Source organism: Bos indicus, chromosome 4 (assembly GCF_029378745.1).
Source record: "Bos indicus isolate NIAB-ARS_2022 breed Sahiwal x Tharparkar chromosome 4, NIAB-ARS_B.indTharparkar_mat_pri_1.0, whole genome shotgun sequence".
Lineage (NCBI taxonomy): Eukaryota > Metazoa > Chordata > Mammalia > Artiodactyla > Bovidae > Bos > Bos indicus.
The window spans coordinates 112,422,310-112,445,602 of record NC_091763.1 but is presented as its reverse complement, the minus strand read 5'-3'; the positions used below and the strand labels follow the sequence as shown (position 1 = coordinate 112,445,602).

The 23,293-nt window shown below is 44.0% G+C and overlaps 1 protein-coding gene across 7 annotated transcripts in view; it reads left to right on the top strand.

The window, feature by feature from the left end:
* Positions 1–8,626: 8,626 nt before the first annotated feature.
* EZH2 (enhancer of zeste 2 polycomb repressive complex 2 subunit) overlaps positions 8,627–23,293 on the top strand; it is a 56,700-nt gene continuing 42,033 nt past the window's right edge. For 3 of the 7 annotated variants that reach the window (XM_070788320.1, XM_070788323.1, XM_070788318.1), the window contains exon 1: positions 9,414–20,290. In XM_070788320.1, the coding sequence (XP_070644421.1) occupies positions 20,265–20,290 (26 nt within the window). In that variant the 5' untranslated portion in view covers positions 9,414–20,264. Of the gene's footprint in view, positions 8,748–9,413; positions 20,291–23,293 lie in introns of those variants that run through there. The other 4 variants (XM_070788324.1, XM_070788322.1, XM_070788321.1 and 1 more) reach the window with 3 other exon arrangements.

Here is a 23,293-nt window from a genome sequence, read left to right as displayed (position 1 = left end):
CCCGTTCTCAACTTCCCCAAATCCTCAGTCCTCCTTTGTAGGACAAATTTCACATTTGTAAAATGATATTTTGCCCAGGGGTCATTTGTAATCATATTTTGGCCAAGTGTTCCTCAGCTTCATACTTGGATTCCTTTAAAACTCCCAGATAATTTCTGAGTTCAGTTCAATTTAGTCACTTAGTCGTGTCTGACTCTGTGATCCCATGGATTACAGCATGCCAGGTTTCCCTGTCCATCACCAACTCCTGGAGCTTGCTCAAACTCGTGTCCATTGAGTCAGTGATGCCATCCAACCATTTCATCTTCTGTCATCCCCTTCTCCTCCTGCCTTCAACCTTTCCCAGCATCAGGGTGTTTTCCAATGAGTCAGTTCTTCGCATCAGGTGGCCAAAGTATTGGAGCTTCAGCTTCAACATCAGTTCTTCCAATGAATATTCATGACTGATTTCCTTTAGGATTGACTGGTTGGATCTCCTTGCAGTCCAAGGGACTCTCAAGAGTCTTCTTCAACACCACAGTTCAAAAGCATCAATTCTTTAGCGCTCAGTTTTCTTTATGGTCCAACTCTCACATCCATACATGACAACGGGAAAAACCATAGCTTTGACTAGACAGACCTTTGTTGGCAAAATAATGTCTCTCTTTTTTAATATGCTGTCTAGGTTGGTCATAGCTTTTCTTCCAAGGAGCAAGTGCCTTTTAATTTCATGGCTGCAGTCACTATCTGCAGTGATTTTGGAGCCCAAGAAAATAAAGTCTCTCACTGGTTCCATTGTTTCCCCATCTATTTGCCATGAAGTGATGGGACCAGATGCCATGATCTTAGTTTTTTGAATGTTGAGTTTTAAGCCAGCTTTTTCACTCTCCTCTTTCACTTTCATCAAGAGGCTCTTTAGTTCCTCTTTGTTTTCTGCTATAAGGGTGGTATCATCTGCATATCTGAGGTTATTGATAATTCTCTCAGAAATCTTGATTCCAGTTTGTGCTTCCTCCAGCATGGCATTTTGCATGATGTACTCTGCATATAAGTTAAATAAGCAGGGTGACAATATACAGCTTTGATGTACTCCTTTCCCACTTTGGAACCAGTCCATTGTTCCATATCCGGTTCTAACTGTTGCTTCTTGACCTGCGTACAGATTTCTCAGGAGACACGTCAGGTGGTCTGGTATTCCCATGTCTTTAATTTTCCACAGTTCATTGTGATCCACACAAAGGCTTTGGCATAGTCAATAAAGCAGAAGTAGACGTTTTTCTGGAATTCTCTTGCTTTTTCTATGATCCAAAAGATGTTATCAAATTGATTTTTGGTTCCTCTGCCTTTTCTAAATCCAACTTGTACATCTGGAAGTTCTTGGTTCATGTACTGTTGAAGCCTTGCTTGGAGAATTTTGAGCATTACTTTGCTAGTGTGTGAGCTAAGTGCAACTGTGCGGTAGTCTGAACATTCTTTGGCATTGTCTTTCTTTGGGATTGGAATGAAAACTGACCTTTTCCAGTCCTGCAGCCACTCCTGAGTTTTCCAAATTTGCTGGCATATTGAGTGTAGCACTTTAACAGCATCATCTTTTAGGATTTGAAATAATTTCTAGATAATTTCTAGATGGCCTAAATGTTTAAATCTATTTTAATCTATTTGACTTGATCAAATTTCGCTTATAATTGTCAATGTAAAATGGTAACAGCCTAATCAATTTAGCTGAATTTGTGTTTGAGATAGTGAGGAGTATCAATATAACATGGCTGAAATTTAGGGTGGTAGACATGTGAGAGAGACAATTGATGTGACAGCTTGTTTCAGGCAGAGCAAGAGATGAGAGAAAGAGGTGGGGGGTGGTCCTAATTACAGAAGTGACATCCCATTCCTCGTGTGGCCATATTCTATTAATTAGAAGTGAATCAGCCAGTGGGTCCAGCCACACTCAAGGGGAGATTACACAAGGGTGTGAGCAGCAAGAGGCGGTAATGACTGGGAGCATTTGAGAGGCTGCCTGCCACCTCCCCCTCTGGCTTTCTCGAGGTGACTGTTTCAACCTTGCTCTGCAAAGGTCAGCCTAATTTAAATCATGACCAAATTATGCTATAATTTTTAATTAAGCTTGCCCTCCATGCCACACTTTCCCCGGCCTCAGGCCCGGGTGTCTTCCAGCCTGCAGTACGAGGCCACTCTTGTTCTTTATTAGAAGTCATCTTTCTGAGGCCTCCAGTTGCTGCCCCTCTGTTGACAAGCTTAAATCTCTCACCCAGATTTTATATCCTGTGGCTCTTCATTTGTCCTCCAAAAACTTTTAGATTTTTCATTTTTGCTCTGTATTCTCTATGTCTAAAACCAAAATAATCAGTTTTCTACTTCTGTTAGGGCTGAGACATTAAGACCAAGAAGGGAGAGTTGATAAAAATGCGATGCTGGAATATAATGGCCTAAACATTGTCTTTTCCCCCCTAACAAACTGCATACTCATATACATACTGCCTCTTCTCAGTCAGGTCATTACCAACAGGTGTCTGTTGCAATCATAGGGAAACATCCACCAGATTCACTGAACCCACCCCCATGCCTGCATTGGCGACCATGTAGTTTGCCGTCTGTCCTGGCCATGACCCAGCAGAGGCCAAGTCCTCCTCTCAGGCTCCAGGACTCATCTCCTGTCACCTGGTCTGGACTCCATCTAACACCCCAGGATGTTGCTCCAGCAATACACTTTCTTTCCTGAATCATCACTTTTCTCATCTTCACTAGATCTTTCATCAGAATACCAATGTGGTATTTCTCTTAAAGATCTTAAAATCTTTCAATCCCACTTACTGTTCTAGCTCTATTTTCTCTCCTTTTTTTAGTAAAGTCCGTGAGAGAGTTGGTGACAGTTGCTATCTCCAATTTTCATTCGCTACGAAATCCACTCCAACCAGTCTACTGAAAGTGTGCTTTCATCATCACCAATGACCTCCATGTTGTTAAATCTGAGTGTTAAGTCTTGGACATCTTACTTATTGTGCAACGATTACTCTCCTCTTTAAGACACCTAGGCGTCCAGGCTGCCACACTTTCCCACTTAGCTGCTTGTTCCCTCTGTCTTCATTGGTTTCTCTTCATCACCACAAACGTCAGAGTAGAAAACGATGTTCAACTTTTCTGTCTGCCCTTATTCCCTTGGTTTTAAACACCATTTTTTTGCTGATGATTCCTGAACTTCCATTCCTAGGCACAGCCTCACCCCTAACTCCAGACTCATGTAATGAAAAAAAATTTTTTTAATAACAGAAATGGTATAGGGACTTCCCTGGCGGTCCAGTGGTTAAGAATATGCTTTCCAATGCAGGGGACACAGGGCTGATTGAGGATCAGGGAACTAAGATTCCCACATGCCACGGGGCAACTAAGCCTGGGAGCCACAGCTGGAAAGTCCGTGTGCAGCAGGAAAGACCCTAGTGCAGCAACCCGCCCCACCCCGCCCCGCCCCCTGCCAAAATGCTATAAAGACGACTCCAGAGCGAGAACATCTGAGTCTAACAGGTGCTGAAAGAACTTACTGGGCTTCCCTCATCTGATTAAAGCAAGGGCTTCATGCGAGTCAGCCACCGGTCCCGCACCCACCGCCCTACCCTTTCCCCAGCAAGTCTCCAATCAGGGAGGTGACTTACCTCAGGCACTGGGACATTCCAAAAGAGAAAAAAAAGACCATTTAAACAAGCCTCATCAAAACCTCCATCCTTGAAAGACTTAACCCTCCCCTGTGCCCCTGCCCTTTGTTAAGCTGGTATATAAACCTTTACCTTGTGCTGTTTGGGGAACTATTCTCTCTGTAGAAGTCCTCCTGCAGGCATAGTAAAAATTTATCCCGTTAATCTGCTGTCAGTTAATTGCTGGGACTGGTAACCCAGTTCTAAATTGGTAGAGGACAAGTGTTTCCTCCCACCCGTGACTCACCACCTATTCGATATCTCAATTTGATTGAAAACAGGCATCTCAGACTCACTCTGTCCCAAACTAAACTCTGATCTTCAAACCTCTACTTGGTCCTACTGGCTGTTCTTTCCAGACATACCTGGGATCTGCCACTTGTCACCAGCTCCCCGTCACCACTTTCTTCCCCAGTCATGGTCTTTTCTTGCCTGGGTTATTACAACAGACCCCTGACTGTTCTCTCTGATCTGGCCCTGCTCCACTTCGGACTACTTTCAGCACAGCAGACAGAAGGATCTTGTTTGAATGATCAGATCACATTTCTGCTCCACATCTTCTCACTGAAGTAAAGTCCTCACAGTGGTCCACAGGCCTGAGAAGAGCTGCCTGTGTTCCCTCACCTCCTGTCTCCCCCCACACCCCCCAGAACACTGGGCAGGTGCCCACCTCAGGCCCAGGTACCTGCCGTCCCCTCTGCTTTGAACATCTTTATCAGGAAGTGCTACTTCACCTCCAAGTTTTCCTTTTTTCAGTCTTCTTTTATAAATGTTGATTCTGACAATTTTAATTATTTATTTACTTATTTATTTTGGCCATGCCATGGGACACTCGGGGTCTCAGTTCCTCGACCAGGGATTGAACCCGTGTCCCCTGCAGTGGAACTGCAGAGTCCTAAGCACTGAACCAGGGAAGTGCCCAAGTTTTTCTTCAAATGTCGTCTTCTCAGTAAGACCTTCCCTGACTCAGCGGTTTTAAAATGGCAGCATTTACACTTACTCCTGGGAAAGATTGAGGGCAGGAGGAGAAGGGGATGACAGAGGATGAGATGGTTGGATGGCATCACTGACTCGATGGACATGGGTTTGGGTGAGCTCTGGCAGTTGGTGATGGACAGGGAGGCCTGGCGTGCTGTGGTTCATGGGATCGCAGAGTCGGACATGACTGAGCGACTGAACTGAACACCCACTCCTTCTCTCCTTTCAGGCTGTTTTTCTCCATTGTACTTGCCGCCACCTCATATCCTGTATAATTTATGGTTTGTTTCTCTCCACTAAGGCAGGGACTTTTGTTTTGCTCACTTTGTATTTCTAGACCCCAGAACAGTGCTTTCACGTAGTAAGCCCTCCATACTTGTTGGATGCAAGGTGAACAAATGAAGGTGTGAGAAGTAGATCCCATTCGTGGGCTTGAAAGGGAAGTTCTGTGATGCCAATAAACCTTAATTTTGCACTTGACCTTCTCCTGTCCTCCCCTGGAAACCCTGATGATATACTGTGCGCAGTGGTGGGCCCTGGGAGAACAGCAGTGAATAAGGTTGAGCTCTGTCCTGACTTCAGAGTTTAATTCTCCACTTTCTGATTTTGCCCTGTAATAGTGAATCTCTCTTTAACAGAGGACATAATGACCTGTCATTAGGAGCATGCCTGTCATCTGAGCATCTTCACAGAGGTAAAAACGCTTGGTGACTCTCACTGTTCACGTCTACCTTTGTGTTCAGCCTGGCTTTCTGCTTCACCTAGGTCCCTTTAGTAATTTGGGGTTCACACCCAATAATTGGGGGTTCACACATGCTTTCTTCTTTCCCGGCTTGAAAATCTTTAGATAATTTTTCTTAGTATCAAAAATGAAATACTTCTTCCAACTTTCCTGTATTTGTGAATATACAAAGTTGAGTTGCACGATAACATATGTCCTCCATATATAATGAGGTCTTTTGGCAATGTTTTCAATGTATCCTCTTTTTTTGCCACACTGTGACCTAAAACATCTTGCTTAACTGGATAATGTTGTCCCTGAATTAAGACTATTGTAATCCACTGGCACCCCCACTTTCTGCTCCAGGTTAGCCTTCGTATTATATTTAACATAAATATGTATTGTAAATATAAATTCTACAATATTGGTTCTCTTAATTTGCTCTCTCACTCTTTGCCAACTGGAGTTCTCAGCTCTGCTTATACTCCACCTAATCCTGAGGAGCACATGTTCATTCTCAAGTGCCCTCACTCCCATCAATCTAAATCTTATGCTTTCTTTACAGTCTGGCTAAAATATCCTTTCCTGAGGTATTTTTTTTGGGGGAACATCTTGATCCAAAATCATTTCTTGATTCTAAATGCCTTAGCAACTCACATGACAGTTCATGCTATGCTGTGTGTTTGTATGTTGCTTCAGTTCAGTCACTCAGTTGTGTCTGACTCTTTGCAACCCCATGAATCACAGCACGCCAGGCCTCCCTGTCCATCACCAACTCCTGGAGTTCACCCAGACTCACATCCATCGAGTCGGTGATGCCATCCAGCCATCTCATCCTCTGTCGTCCCCTTCTCCTCTTGCCCCCAATCCCTCCCAGCATCAGAGTCTTTTCCAATGAGTCAACTCTTCGCATGAGGTGGCCAAAGTACTGGAGTTTCAGCTTTAGCATCATTCCTTCCAAAGAAATCCCAGGGCTGATCTCCTTCAGAATGGACTGGTTGGATCTCCTTGCAGTCCAAGGGACTCTCAAGAGTCTTCTCCAACACCACAGTTCAAAAGCATCAATTCTTTGGCGCTCAGCCTTCTTCACAGTCCAACTCTCACATCCATACATGACCACTGGAAAAGGATTTGCTTATAGTCTCTGCTAATGTAATTTCCTTTATCTTTCTTTAAAAAATGCCCACATTGTTTTAATATGAGGTAAAATCAATAATTTGATAAGTGATTTAGGGAAGAAGTTAACTTTTGAGATTTGTAAGCAATGGTTAAGCAATTGTAAATTAGTGGTCTAGATGGAAGTAGTCTAGATGGAAGCCTTGTACCATGGGCTATGAATGTCTGTCCAGTATAAGACAGATGGAATTGTTATATTAGCTTATAGTTACATCTCAGATGCATAGGGCTTCCCAGGTGGCTCAGTGGTTAAGAATCCACCTGCCAACGGAGGAGAGGCAGGAGACTCAGGTTCAATCTCTGGGTCGGGAAGATGCACTGGAGAAAGAAACGGCAACCCACTCCAGTATTCTTGCTGGGGAAATCCCACGGATAGCCTGGCCGGCTATAGTCCATAGGGTGGGCAGAATCCAATACGACTGAGCAACTAAGCACACACGCACTCAGATGCATAACTTGCTTTTGCCCTGTTATCATTTATTCATGCTTTTATTTGGGCACATGATTGTTTCCTATCTTTTGATTTCCTCACTCCAGTATTCTTGCCTGGAGAATTCCATGGACAGAGGAGGGCAGCAAGTTACAGTCCATGGGATCTCAGAGTCGGACACCTCTGTGCGACTTTCACTTTCATACTTTAATGTGAGGAACGGAATGGTGATTTAGGAAAGGCGGTAGATTAATGGGTTAAATGACTGCTCCAGTCTCTAAGAACACAAAGCGAGCAACTAGTTATTAAAAATCTTAGTCATTTAAAAATTAAGTAAAATACTGAAAGCATAATTCCGTTAGGCTTTTAACTCGAGCTCATAGGTGACCATTTTCCCTGCCCCGCACGTGAACTCTCAATATGGAATCTCAGTTTATGTGGGTGAGGGGGTTACTTTGCCCTATAGTTGCATCCTATTAAAAAAAATCCGAATAACCTTAACTTCACAGCCAGGTAAATCAAAAGGGGCGACTGTATCCTAAGTGGACTAGTACTAACTCCTCTGGGTCGAGACAGGCTCACCCCATGATCTTTTTTAATACCTGAAAAATGCTGGAATCTTAATACTTTGTAGATAAGTTAGCACGAGGGACATGAACAGCACTCATCCTTGATAAATGATTTTTATCAAGCAAGCCAAGCTAGCTGACACGTGCTTGGCACTACAAACACTGGAAAGGGTCTGAACAAGGCGCTCTGAATGAGAAATTTGAAATAATCGTGACTTCTCTCCAGGGTTTCTAAGGCGATGGGCACTGTGGGATCGACTAGCCAAAGTCCAGTGGGACCCGAGTCGGGCCAAGCGGCCGAGGGGCGGCAGCAGACAAAAGTTGCCGGCAGGGCGCTCCGCTCGGCTCGGGGGACGGCGCATTGGCCACGCCGTTGCTCGGGAGGCTCGCGGCTCCCCGCCCGAGACCAGCCGGGCTGGAGGTGGGGCCGTAGAGGGCGTTTGGCCGGTACACCGGGCGCCGCGGACCCTCGTGTCCGGCGCCTCCCGCCCGCCGGCCGGCCGCCAGGGCCTCCACTGCGCGCGCGGGGAAAAAGAGCGCGGCGGTTGAAACCGTTACCACCCCCGAGTTTTGAACTGGTTCAAACTTGGCTTTTGGCCCCGCCCCGCCCCTCCGGCCCGGGAACACCGAAGCGGCGGTTCCCGCCAAGCGCCGCGAGCGCGCCGTCCCGCCCTCCGGCCGGTTCCCGCCACCCCGCCCAGCCCGCCTTCCCGCCCGCGATTTGGGGATTCGGGCTCCGGAGGCCCTTCTTCCCCGAACGCCGGCCCCGCCGCCTTCCTGAGAGGCGCCGGGCGTTCGGCGAAAAGAACAAAGAGCCGGCGCAGCGTTTCCACTCAGGCGGCAGCGTCCCTCAGCGCCTGCCCGCCCGCGCGCACGCGCCGCCGGCCCGGCCCGGCCGAGTCCCGCGGGCGCCTCTGCGTGGGGCTGGCTCGGCGCCTCCGAGCCCGGCGGGCCCTGTGATTGGACGGGAGCCCGCCTCGCGTCCCGCCAATCGGGGCGGCGCTTGGTTGGACAGGGGGGGCCAAATAAAAGCGATGGCGATTGGGCTGCCTGGTTTGGCGCTCGGTCCGGGAGCGTCCGACACCCACTGGGACGCAGAAGGCGGTGGAGCCCCGGCGGCGGCGGCGGCGGCGGCGGTGGCGCGCGGGAGCGGCGCGCGGGAGCGGCGCGGGCTGGGGAGCGGGGCGCAGGTAACGCGCCGCTGTCGGGCCGGCGGGCCGGCCGGCCGGCCGGCGGGGCTCCAGAGCTCGGCGTGGGGCGGCGGCGGCGGGACATCCCCGCTGCCGCTCAGCCGGTCCGGATAATCCCCCCCTGAGCGGGCTTTCCCGGGGAGCCTCTGGGGCTCGTGGGGGTGAGAAGAGACCTCCCCTCACCCACCTCGGAAGGGGCTGTGGGTCCGGGCCGACCCGCACGACCCCCGCGGGCGGGCTGTGTGGGAGCCAGAGAAACCTGAGGCGGGAGCCCGGGCGGGCGCCGAGCGGAGGGTGTGTGTGTGTGTCGGGGTGGGGGGGGTTCCCTCGCGCGCCCGCCCCTCCCGAGTCACCGGGGCCGGGCTAGGGGCGCTCGGGTGCCCGGGGCGGGCCGGCCGCCCGAGCCCCGGTCTCCTTTGTGTGGAGTGGCGCGGCGGCGGGAGCGCCCGGGTGGGACGGGACGCACACAAGTTGATGGGACCTCGGCGCCGAGTGCGCACTCACAGACAAAGGACGGACTGTGTCTCGGGGGAGCTCGGCGCGAGTCAGGGGCAGTGACACCGGGGCCTGACAGCGGGCGGGAGAGGGGGCGTGGGGAGCGGGCGGGCGGGCTCGGCCCCACGCCCCCTCCCCGCGAGCGCGCAGGCTCGGCCCGGGGCCGCGGGGGCCGGGACGGCGCGCGGAGACCGGACTCGGGCGGCCGCGTCTGCTGACATTTCCGCGGAAAGCCGCCCCGTAGCCCCGCGGGCCCGAGCCCCGCTCGGACCAGGCGGTCCCCGGCCGCCTCCGTCTTCTCGGCGGAGCTCTCCGTTAAGTTTGAGGGACGAGTCGCGCTGTTCTCTCCCCCCGCCCCCACCTCCGTGGTTTTGTTCGTTACGGAGGGCTTTCCGTCGAGTTCACGCGTCCTTGTGGGTCCCCCACCCCCATCTCCGCTCCCCCAAAAGTCGGTGCCTCAGGGTCACTTTGTGAAGAACGGGAGGGATCGAGAAGCGCGGTATTTTGGAAAACTTGGTGAACTCACTCCTGGTGAATCCCCACTTTCTGAAGAATCATCATCTTACCAAAAGAAAAAAATCAAAACTGTCCATGCTGTTTTGGCCAACTCGTGTGATGCAACTGAGACTGGCGACAGGTGCTAACGAAATCAGCTGTCATTTAGAGGAGAGAGTGTCCCCCAAATCCCTAGGGGATGAACGGGGAAGAGACGGTAGAGTTAGTCCAAAGAAAACGCTTATGCTATATGTGTGTTTGGATGGTATGGTTAGCAATTTCTCAGTAATTGGACTTGTTTTCCGTGAACAATAGCTTTGTTGAGTCAGAAAAGACTGGCTGCAGAAATGTTCGTTGCCTAAGAAATCGAACGTGTGCTGTCCGCAGTTAAGCTAAACTTCTTTGTCGCACAGGATCTGTAAAATTTTAATTCATTTGGAAATAAAGATGTCTTTGGTATTTAAAATTGTTTTAAATGCTGCAGGGTTTGCTTGCTGGGTTTTAAAGGTCGTTATCAGCTTAATTTTGTGGCGTTTCAGTGTCACACAAAAACAACATTTAAAACAACAGTTTAAAAAAAGCTTTTAAAAAACACTAATGCTAACACAGGTGAATGTAGTCTATACTTCCAGGGGGGTTTGAGAGCGAGCGGATGGGATCCTAACTCTTAGATCACTAGGGAGCTAGGGGGGTTGGTTGTGGAGTTTATTTTCTATTACTTTTCATGACCATTAGCAAATATTTTATGTTTGGAGATAAAATGTAGAGCAAGTGTGTAATCCTAACTATTGATCATTTTATTTGCAAGAAAACGAAAGTATTCAAGATACATTTTAATTTCCTTTTCCTATTCCCTAAAGTTAGGAATAGATGGGGTTCTAGTCTTAGATATAAAGAATCCTATTATTCTCTTTTTGGAGGTGTGTTAGAGAATGTAATGTTTAAAGTCTCGGAAACGCTTAGGAAAATGGCATCTTAAATACTAATTTTTGTGGAAAATGAATGTATTCAAAGGAACGAAATTTAGAAACACTTAGGCACTCTTCTTCTTTGCAGTGTTTTATCTGTTGATCTAATGTGCAACCTTCTATTTTACGGTTTCAAAAAAATGGAGACAAAGAAATGCAGTGTGAGTCTTCATTGCGCATTTTGCAGTTTGACATCACTGAACTGACACTCCAGGTGCTGTTCCGAAGTATCGTCTACATTTGTATTAGTTGTTGGTGATTACAAAAAGTCCTGCTGGTAATCTTGCCCATTGTTATGAGGTGAGCTAGTTATGCAGATTTTGGCAAAAATTTGAATCTTTTAGGACACAAAATTCCAGTTTTCCCCATCTTGTGTACATTATATTTGATAATTACTATCTCTGTACTTGCCACAAGATTTTGTTTGAAAAGGTTTTGGGGGGAATTGGTTTTAAATTTTTTGTATTTGAATTGAGAGTGTATTTAGTTTAAGTAGCAGTGATAAAAAAACCACGCTTGTTGATTTAGTGTAGTTAGGCAAAGAAAAAAGCTCAAATTCGTTTATACCAGCTTTGCCTTACATGCATACGTAAAAGTGGTTATCTTTGTGTTGACCACTAAAAATGTGTAGGCAGATTTCCCCAGGTCACATGGAGATTTTCCAGGATATCCTCCATCCTTTGAGCTGGCATGCTCCAGGAGTCTGAATTAGTTTCTGACTTGGCCTAAAGAAGTGATTAAGAAAGTTGATCTGCTTTTTAAAAACTAACAGCAAGGAAAAATCCTATGATAAGCTAATGAATTCTGGAGTCAGTTGGAAATGATTTATGAATCTGCCTTGCAGTCTTTATGTCCATACAAATGAAGAAAACATTTTCTGTGAATGATGAATTCTACGTGGGCAGGTGAAGTGTGCAGTTTGGGGAGAGCAGAAAAGGAACAGCTTATTAAGGTCAGAGAAAGCTTCACCTGCTGGAGGCCTTCCATGTCTCTTCAAGGGCTTCGTTGGTACCTTTACTGTAGCCTGTATCCAGTTGAAATCTCTTGCTGGTGCATCCCTCCTTTTACTCTGAAGTTCCTTGAGGCAGAGGCTCTGTCTTAGTTTTCTTTGTGCACCTGAGTTGCTAGAGAGCAGGGATTAATAGTTGAATGAATAAAGGAAATCCTGAAAATGTAGGGAAATATTTTGACAAAGCAACTTGCAAAACAAGCAGGGTATATTCATGTTGTGAAGAGCTTTGGAAGGTATTTTTCTCCCTGAGTGGCAGTGGTTACAACGAAAAATAGTTATCAAGGTGTACAAGTTCCATGGTTTCTAATTATTAACACCCTAAGATACTGAAAATCGGATATACTTTAGATGTAACCGTTGGTTTTCATATTTGGTGTTTCAGGCAGCCAGAGAGAAGCTTGATGGATCATCTGAATATACCTGGCATATAGTATCTGCTTAATTTGTGTTGAAATTGATCGAGTTGTACCGAAATTTAGGGGACGAATACATCTTTTAATCAAAAGGGGTTTAGTTACCATTAATAAGTTCTTGATTGGAATACCTTGAGCTAGGTTTTGAAGCTAAAACTGAAGAAAGTAGTGTAATTACAGATTATTTATTGGGATGCTCTTCATCATTCTTTTAAGATGATAAATGTAGTTGTAAATCCAATAATATCTCAAAAGGCATAGCTGATAAATTTGTAAGATGGTTGCACTGTTTTTGTCTTGCCATTGCACCGCTATGTGGTGCAAAAATATGACAAAATGAAGTGAAAAAAAGACATTAATATTAAAGAGCCTGCTGTTTGCCAGATGCTTCATTCGTTTGCTTGGTTTGTTTTTTATTGTGGTAACATTCACATCAGATGCTTTGTTTTTAATTCTTGTGAAAACCACCTTGTGCTCATCAGCAGAGGTTTGGATAAAGGAAACATGTTGTATATATACGATGACATACAATGGAGTGTTCAACTATTGAAGGAATGACATACTGGCACATACAATAACAGGTGAAACTTGCAAATGGTGTGCTAAGGAGAATAAGCCAGACACACAAGGAAACAATTCTATGATTCCATTTATAGGAGGTAGCTAGAACAGGCAAATTCACAGAGACAGAAGGTAGAACAAGGGGTTATCAGAGGCTGAGGGGAGAGGGGAATGGGAAGTTAGTGTTTAATTGGGACAGAGCTGCTATTTGGAAGGTGAAAAAAGCTCTGGACATGGAAGGTCAGTGTTTTGAATGTGTTTAATGCGGCTGAATTGTGTGCTTAAAAATGGTTGAAATGGTAAATTTTATGTGTATTTTACAGTTAAAAGAACTTTAACAACAGCAGCACACTCTGCAAACATTTACAGATAAGTAAGCTTTGGTGTAGAGGGTTAAGAATTTGCCCAGGATTATCAGCTAGGAATTTGCAGGCAGGATCCAAACTTAGATTCTCTTTGGCTCCTGTTATCAGCTTCATGTTATCTACTTGTCTTCTCGATGATTGAAGACAATCATGGCTTCCAAGAAGAATGAGTTTATTTGAATCAATCAGAAAATTATATTTAAAAGTAGATAAATTGTAGTTCAGACTGAACTGAACTGAATTGTAGTTTTATGGAATCTGATGTCCCAGACTAACTAAAAGATGTCTTTGTGGATTTTTTTTTCAGCCAGAATTCTAATAGAGTGCACTCTGTGGGGAGGACAGGAGAGCTTTGAGTGTGGTCTTTGGAGCCATATAACTTGGGTGCCCTGTCACATTGTCCTTGAAGTCTAAGTTCCCTGTCTGTAAATTGGTGTCTTAATGATAAGCATTCATTCCATAAGGTTGTGGAGAGGATTAAATAAATGAATACACGTGAAGCCCTTAGAACTACACCTGGCACAAATTGTTTAATAAGTGAGTCTTAGTAACTGTGCCAGTATTATTTTTTAAAGACTAGATGTACTTTCTCGTTCATGGAACTAAACACTTCCCAAACTTAAATATCTGTATATAAAGAAAATGCCACATATGATTTATCTGTTTACTTCTAATTGTCTACTGTTTAAAAAAACAGACCTTATGTATTCAATTTAAAATACATAATTTAGATGTTTATCAAGTGAACATTTCTTGACCCCCTGTAACCCCATTCCGTCTCCCTTAACAGTTTGCTGTATATTCGTCCCAAACTTTCCAGTGTATTCACGCGAATATATTGGTTTGGCCAAAAAGTTCCTTCAGCTTTAAGAGTGAAAATAAAGACACATTTTTCCATTTTCATCAAGGACTTTTTTGAACAATGTATTCACCATTTTGTTCTACTGCCTTTTGCTATTTTTCAGGCAGCTTCATAGTTCTGTTTCCCCAAATCTTTTTATCTTTTTGAATAAAGAACTGTTCTAGGTGCCTTTTATTGTCTTCCAGGGAATTGAAATTTTTTCCCTTAAGAGAATTCTGTGAAGACCGAAATAAATGGAAATCCAAAGGTGTAATGTCTGATGAATAATGGTGGATGAATCAGAACTTCCCACCCAAGCTGTAACAGTTTTTGCCTGGTCATCAAAGAAACATGTGGTCTTGGGTTATCCTGACGGAAGATTATGGTTTGCTGTTGACTAATTCCAGACGCTTTTTGTGGAATGCTGCTTTCAGTTGGTTTGATTAGGAGCAGTGGGTGTGTGTGTGCTTAGTCCTTAAGTGGTGTCAGACTCTTTCCGACCCTGTGGACTGTAGCCCATGAGGCTCCTCTGTCCATGGAATTTTTCAGGCAGGAATACTGGAGTGGGTGGCCATTTCCTCCTCCAAGGGATCTTCCCGACCCAGGGATCGAAGTTGATTCTCCTGCATCTCCTGCGTTGGCAGGTGATTACCACTGAGCCACCTGGAAAGCCAATTGGGAGCAGTACTTGTTGGAGTTATTCAGTTGCTTTTCTGAAAGAAGCTCATGATAGAGGACTCCTTCCAATCCCACCATATAGACAACTTCACCCTTTTTGGATGAAGATCGGCCTTTGGTGTGGTTAGTGGTGGTTCATTTTGCTTGCCCCATGATCTCTTCTGTTCCACATTATTGTATAGTATCCACTTTTCATCCCCCGTCACAATTTGTTTTAAAAATGGAACGTTTTCATTATGTTTCAGTAGAGAATTGCATATGGAAATACGGTAAAGAAGGGCCTCCCCTCCCCCTTAAGTGGAACCCAAACATCAAAGCGATTAACATAACCAAGCTGGTGCAGATGATTTTCAGGGCTTGATTTGGGTATTTTGAGAATTTTGACTATCTCTCGAGTGGTATAACATTGATCCTTCTCAGTTAACATCTCGATTTGATCACTGTCAACTTCATCTGGTCTACCAGACAGTAGAGCATTGTCCATCGAGAAATCTCTAGCATGAAACTTCGAAAATACCTTTTGATATGTTCAGTCAGTCACAGCACCATCTCCATACACTGCACAAATCAGTTTTTGTGTTTCAGTTGTGTTTTTGCCTTTTCTTGAAGTAATAAAGCAAAGTTTGTTGAAAATATTCCTTTTTTCTTCCATCTTCAGTATTAAAATGGCTACATAAAAATTCACCAATTTTGGGACTTCCCTGGCTCTTCAGTGGTTGAGACTTTTTCCTTCCAGTGCAGAGGATGCAGGTTCAACCCCTGGTCTGGGAGCTAAGATCCTACATGCCTCAGGGGCCAAAAAAACCAAATCATAAAACAGAAGCAATATTGTAACAAATTCAATAAAGACTTTAAAAAATGGTCCACACAAAAACATCTTTTATTTAAAAAATTGACCAGTTTTGATAAGTTTTTTTAAATGCACACTGATATGAGAGCTGTCACAGTACAATCTAACAAAATTGTTTCGAAAGAAGTTAAGAACAACTAAGCACACTGCTAGAGCCAGAACGGACTTTTTGGTCAATGTGATATATTTATACATGTATTTATGTATTTTACACAAGCAGGATTAAGTTATTTTGATATAAAACAATTATTTTAGGTCAGTACAGAGGTCTGTTTCATTTTAAAAAGCTGGTATTTCTTTAAAGCTTGCTCTGTAGTTGACACGGTTATAAGTGCTTTCATTTATTTTACACGGACACTGTAATAACAAGAGGTGAAGGGATTATGTTACTAGTAAGTGGTAGGTTACTGATTTGAATTTCGGTATTTGGGCTTCAAAGCCCTGATTTCTCAGCCTGGGGGTGTATGTGTGCGCGCTTGTTTTTTGTTTTCGTAAGGCCCTGTGAGCTACCAATGATTTTAGCATTTCTTAAAAGAGTTGTAAAACAACAACAAAACCCCCCAAAGAATATGCAAGGCGACTGGCTGTGTTCTGCCAAGCCTCAAGTGCTTAACCACGTGGCTCCTTGCAGAAATGTACTGCCCTTTGCTCCAGGTTCTCAGGCTGTTGTTGGGTGGAATACTCCTTGTACCGGCTTCTGTGTCGTCAGGCGATGAACCAGCTCTCTGTGTGGGTGCTGTGCTTGCCCTCTGAGGGGGGAGCATCCTTACGGAGCTTTGAACTTCTGCATGACAGCTTTCTAGAGGAAGAGCCGATGGTTCAAGATTATGCACGTTTCAGGTTTTAATAGCTGTTGCCCTGTTTTCTACAGAGGTGTCCGTTTTTTGGGGGTACAGAATCAGCTTTACTGAAGTGTAATTTATATACATTGGGATCCACCCATGTGGAGGGTATAGTTGGAAGAGTTTTGCCAGCTGTAAGCATCTGTGTGACTGTCACTTCAGTCACGATGTAACCTTGATGCCATTGCAGAGCTCTTCACGCTCATTTCCCATCATTCTCTCAGCTGCTGATCCAATTTCTCCTGTTCCGGAGTTTCATGTGAATAGAATTACGCAGGATATACTCTTCTGTGACTGGCTTCTTTGATCCAGCATGTTCTCGAGGTTTATCTGTGTTGTTGCTTGTTTCAGGAGTCACTATTTCTCAGTAGTAGTCACTGTGTGAACATCTTATGCTTTTTTTTCACTTCACTAGCTGATCGGGTTGGTCCCTTTTGGCTTTTGTTATAGTAAATCCTCTGTGACCATTTGGGCAATCTTTTTGTGGATGGATCTTTTCCTTTCTCTTGGGTGGACTTGTAGTTGGATTGTGGGGTCACTTGGTAAATACTGATTTAGCTTCATGAGAAACTGCCAGGCCATCTCCACAAGCGATTGTGCCATCCTGCGTGGAGTCAGGGTGGTGTCTGCCTGGGACCTGTGGTTCTGCTGTCTTCACCAATGTCCCGTGTTGCTGTTGCTTAAGTCACTGGCATCTAATGAGTGCTGAGTGTCCTTTTGTGGTTTTGATGTATATTTCCCAAGTGTTCATGGTGCTGGATATCTTTTCACATGCTTATGGGCCATTTGTGTGTACTTTTCTGTCAAACCTTTTGCCCATTTTAAAAATTGGTGTTTCTGTATTCTGGGTACACTGTCTCTGTCAGATGTATGTATTGGAAACGTTTTCTCTTTAATGTTTTCCAATTTTTTCTCCAAATTTTCCTCTTTGATTTTGTGTATTTTTGACAATATATAGATCAAGTTAAGTAATAACGCTAGAAGCATAATTGTTTAAATTCAGTAAAATTGTGTGAAAACAAATTTGTTCTTAATTCACAAGTCATTTAGTTCTTGGTATAACACAATGTCATGTTTGTAGAAACAGGAACATGAAAAGGATATTATTTATCTTGAGGTGTTAGGTATGTGAGTTATGTGGCATGGAGAATTTTAAAATTTGAAAGTGATAATATTTAATAATTCTTTAAATTTTCATTTGGAGTAGTTTGGACCTTTTCATTTTTTAGTGAATTAAAAATTTGCTTTCATTTTCTTCAGAGGGTAAATGGGGATATTAAAAGTGACTTTGATCTTAGAATCTGGTTATGTAGAAGTGATAATAAAATTGTCAAGCTTGGTCTACCTGTTTTGATAGTGAAGTAGTTTTTGTTGTTATATAATCAAATGGTTTTTCAGATTATATATACTTGATTTGTTCACTGCTTTATTTCTGCAAAGTATCAGTTCTTTTGCTCAACACCTGATTTACTCGCACAGTAATTTTTAGTTTTTCTTCAGGGTACAAAAATAATGTCTTTTTGACACTTTTTTAAAGCTTACTAGAAACATCTTGAAATGCTATGTATGAATTTAGTGTGCATAAATGCAACAGAGGGATAAAGACCATCCTGAGATGGTCTCCTCTTTAATGAAGGAAAAAAAAAGCACCAGGGCTTCTGCTGGGTGTTGTACACCTCTGCAGGTGGGTTGTCTTCCATGGCCGTCGATTCCATGAGAAACTCCCGAAGCTGGTGTTCCAGGCTATCTCGGAAACAGCCTAAGCTTTCTCAACTAGTCACACAGTGAACTAGCTGTTTGTTCAAGAGTTTTCTTGTCCTTCTCCCCTGTTGAGCTCAGCTGGTCGTCTTCCTGGTCTCCAAGAAGCCTCATGTGGAGTCTGTGGTCTGTCCTCTTTCTGGAATCCCTTCCGTACCGTTGTAGCATCTCAAGCTGCTGTTCAGCCTTTCTCTCCCTCTCCCCTTCACTCAAAGCTCTGGTCTACTCATCTGCATGGTAGAGGTTAGAAAAAAGTCTTGTACATAGCAGATAGAAATAACATTTTGTGAAATTGATTTAGGACCAATAAAATTGAAAACTTCGGCCTCTCTTCTTTAGCAGCAACTCAGTAAGTAATTATTTAAATAGCACCCTACCCTTTAAAGCAGAGCCTTCAGAAGTCAGTCTCAAAAGTGAGTTTTGTTTGTCTTTACTGTGTATATCACCCAGTGAACTTTGCTACCTGCTGTCAGGTACTATTATGCAGCTTTAATTTATGTATCTAATAAACTCTTGATTAAAGTTAGCTTGAGAAACATGGAAATAAGTGAGGAATATAAAGTAATGATTCTTCAAATTTATCTCAGGATGGTCTTTATCCCTCTGTTGCATTTATGCACACTAAATTTATACATAGCATGTCAAGATGTTTCTAGTAAGCTTTAAAAAAGTGTCAGAAAGACAGAACATCATGACTGTTTTATCCATTTTAGTGCCTTGGCTTTTGATACTAAAGACCAAGTGCTTTGTAAGCAAAACACAAAAAATGACAAAAGCCTAGTTGATTTTCTTTAAGCATTGAAAGAATCTTGATCATCATTAAAGCAGCTCTTGTATGTTTTTGATGCTGGCACCTGTAGTGAAGTTTCACTATATGCTGTTCACAGGTGTGTGAGTAGCTCTCGCGTGCTTCCAAGTCATGGAACTAGCTATGGTTTACTTCAGGCCTGCTCTGTGCCTGATATACATGCAGCTGTAAACCAACCATTTTACTTTTGAAATTTGTTGAAAGTCATACATTATAATTATTCTAAAAAAAAATACAGCATTTGCTGAATGAGAATATAGTTATCTGTTCTTTGAATATTCTAAAAGATTCTATTAGGATGAACTTACCCACTCCAGTATTCTTGCCTGGAGAATCCCAGGGACAGAGGAGACTAATGGGCTGCCGTCTATGGGGTGGCACAGAGTTGGACATGACTGAAGCGACTTAGCAGCAGCAGCAGCATCGATCATCTTTTAACAGTATGATGATCATCTAAAAGTAGTTGTGTTTCCTTGGCAAGTAGCTTTCATGGATCTCCACTGCTAAGTGACTGAGATGAGCAAACAAACTGAGCAGGTTGTGATTATTGGGGATCTACCATGTACCTTTTTTCATAGATAAAGAAATAGGAACTTGGTGGAGGTAAGTAACTTGCCTGAATTCATACAACCAGGAGGACAGAGGTCCCTTCGAGGATAGGATTTTGCTGTTTCTAGGCTTCTTAGCTCAAATACTGAGATGCTAGGTGCTTCGCTTCTGTAGGCACTTATGTCTGTTTCTCTGGAGACTGAGAAATACTGGACTTGAGTTCATATTACCTTCACAGGTGATTGTGATGCTTCCTAGCTGGCATTTGAGTTCTGTGCACTTCTCCCATTCCTAAAACATCTAATGCTAATTATAAGCTGGTTCCCTGGTAGCTCAGAGGGTAAAGAACCTGCCTACAGTGCAGGAGACCTAGGTTCGATTCCTGGGTTAGGAGGATCCCCTGGAGGAGGGCATGGCAACCCACTGCAGTATTCTTGCCTGGAGAATCCCCATGGACAGAGGAGCCAGGTGGGTTACAGTTCATGGGGTCGTAAAGAGTTGGATCCGACTGAGTGACTAAGCACAGCACATGATGTTATAGTAATAAAATAATTAAATAGACAATATAGTTTGGTAACACATATTAGAAATATCATTGGTTATAAATAATAGTTGAAGGGTTAGGCATTTTCTAGTACTTCAGCAGTATATTTATATTTATCATAAACCTTAAGTATAGGAAAGTCATGAAAAGACTTAGAGCTCATCATGACCCCTATCTCCTTTACTTCCATGTTGGCACGAAACTACTACTTTTCTAAGCAAGAGAATGAATTTCAAGGTGGAGATGAGCCCCAGGAGTTTCTGAAGGGTCTCTGAGGAGTCTTGTCCACAAGCTAAAGAAATGGCACTGACAGACATGTTTATCCCCTTGTGGTGGACATGAACCCCAGTGCTGAAATCTCCAGGTAAGGGTTACTTGATTGTAGAACGCCTGGAAATTCTGAGAGTCTGTAAATACTTGGGGATTAGTAGTTTGAACTGCCAAGTCCATTTTATGATACTGTCTTCAAATATAGAGGAAACTGGGGGACTTGCCTGGCGGTCCAGTGGTTAAGGCTCTGTGCTTCCATTGCAGGGGACACAGGTTCGATCCCTGGTCAGGGAACTAAGACCCTACCTGCTGTGTGGTGCAGCCAAAAAAAAAAAAAAAAATATATATATATATATATATATATATATATAGAAAGAGAGAGAGAGAGAGAGGGAATTTTGTTTGGGGATTAAGACATAGAGTCACTGTCTCAGGTAACAATAGTATGTTGGCAGAATCGCCCATGGAGAGTTTCTAGGAAGGTATTGTATCGCAGAAACCTCTTCAGGCCCCAGAGCAGCCCGTTTTCCTCCAGTGTGCGCACAGACCACCATTCTTTGAGCACAGTTGCTGGTTTGCACGGGGGGCTCGTGCTGTGTTGGAAGCGCTGGCAGCCGCGCGCCTGACTGGTGGCAGGGCCTTGCAGCGCCGGCCGGGGTGGCAGCATCCTGTCACCCACCCAGTGCTCACCGGGGTGACTTACCCAATGTGGGCGTCTCTGAGAACTTTCCCCAGTGTGTGTTGGTAAACAGGCACTGGATGTTGGGTTATTTGAGATATGATTTAGAGCCGACTTCTCTAAGGAAGTATCAAAAGGAGTTTTGCAGACACGAGTATCCCACGTCCCGTCCTTGAGTTACGGGGAGCTATGTGTCAGTTTTAGGTTCTGGTGCGTCAGTTTTTGTTGTTTCCTCTCCCACAGTGTCTCGGTAGACTGAGTAGTACCTAACAGAAGAGAGGATTTTAGCTCATAAAAACAGGTTTTGTACAGTTTTCAAAGAAAACTTCACCCTCTCGATGTCAGTTTAGCTAATCAATCTGTTTTATCTGTTGTCCCAGCAAACTGTTTAAGACCTTTATGATAGTTCAGTTTTCCACTTGGTGTAAATTTATATGCCATTTCTTTTCTAAGACATGTCTGTGAATGGATAGGATTTTCGAATAACACAGGAATGCTGGTCTGTAGACTCCGGGGTTTAGTTTACTCTTCTGCTGAAAGGAAGATGATCTGACTTTTGTAGAAAATACATTACTGCAGAGTCTACTCACTTTTGCTGAAACAATCCAGTTAATGTTTTCTATCATTCACCTAAGATTGCTAAATTACTGTAGTTTTCCTGTGCCTTTTTAGCTGGGCTCAAACCAGGGCTACAGATGTGATCTGGATTTTAATTTCTCTTATCACTAGTCATGGCAGATTTGTTTCCTAAAAACTTATTGATACAAATGCCGTTCACACTACTTTTCACCTGTAGTTGTATGTACTAGTGATCGTGTGTACTATGATCTGCTGAAGTTTAGGCACTAAGGAGCCTGTTGTATCTTGCAAACTTGTGTCTCTTGCCGTGTTAGGCACTTTCAGAATGTTTTATAAATTGATTTTGACTGGTGGATAGTACCTCTATTCCTGGCTTTCCCAAGTCCTTCAAAATGAAGTTTCAGAAATTTCTTTTTCGTAAATTTTCACAAGTCTTTTGGGAGGACTGTTTGGATGCAGCAGTAGTGAGTTTGTGTTATTTTTGTTACTTTTTTCTCTCTTTTAAATAAAAACAGGCATGCTAGAAAGTGAAAAGGGACAAGATATTTACTTTTATCTTTCTCTTACGTGGGTAGGGCAAAGTGTGAGTGACGTGGGGAGTTGGTCAGAAGGGTAGGGGATTAGAAGAGAGACAGTGACCAGGGATGATACCTTCCTGTGAGGGTGAAGGGTAAGACAGATGGATGAAAGCAAGAAATTTTTAAGACAAATTTTGTTAACGTTAATCCCTTAATTTGGCACAGATGTATGGCAGCCTTTCTTTTGAATTCTATAGTTGACAGTTACAGCGAAGTATCCCTCGTTAAATATTTTTAACATAGATTTCAAAGTTTTTATTCATTTATTGTTGGCAGTGCTGGGTCGTCGTTAGTTGTGGCAAGCAGGGGCTACGCTTGCCGTGGTGCAGAGGCTTCTCTCATTTTGGAGCACGGGCTCCAGGGCGTGTGGGCTCAGTAGTTGTGGCACGTGGACTTAGCTGCCCCATGCGTGGCATGTGCGATCTTCCTGGACTAGGGATCAAACCTGTGTCCCCTGTATTGACAGGCAGATTCTTGACCACTGAGTCACCAGGGAAGCTCTCACAGAGATGTTTTGTTTGCCTTTTTTTTAATTGCAAAAAATGGTGATTTCTAGGCTTTCATTCTTACAAACTTATCTTTTAGGAAATATAATTTGAATACATGCCAGCTCCAGGCTCTCTGTTAGGCAAATGAAAAGCTGGGGTACTGTTGTGATTTCTGATTCATGTGGTGTCTGGATATACTTGTTCTCCAAGTGTGCTGTGTGGGCCGCAGGGAGTGGGACTTCCCAGGTGGTCTGGGGGCTGAGACTCTGCCCTCCCAATGCACGGGGTCAGGGAACCAGATCCCACATGCAGCAACTAAGACCTTGATCCAGCCAAATAGATACTTGTAAAAACCAATTTTGGTAATAATTTAAGATGTTACGTGTTGACGGCTGCTCCAGGGGCAGAAAAGCGGTGGTAGACAAGGACTGTTGGCATGCAGCACTTGGGAGTTTTAAAAAAATGTTTTTTTGAGAATGTCCTCGATGAAGTGAAAACAGTTGCTAATTTTATATACTCTTGGTCCTGAGTGCACACATCTTAATATTCTGTGCTACAGGATAGGAATGTGCATACAGGGCTTCGACGCTGCCGGAGTCCAACGGTCTCTGGGAGCCGCACTTATGTGATGGAGTTCCAGGCTGCACCAGCTGCTTTTTTCACGCGGAGCCATTTTCACTTGAAAGAGGGGTTGACAGACCGTGATTATTCCAGCTTGGGTATGGGGCAGACGTTTTCAACAAAGTGAGCCTGTCACTTGACGGAGAACAACT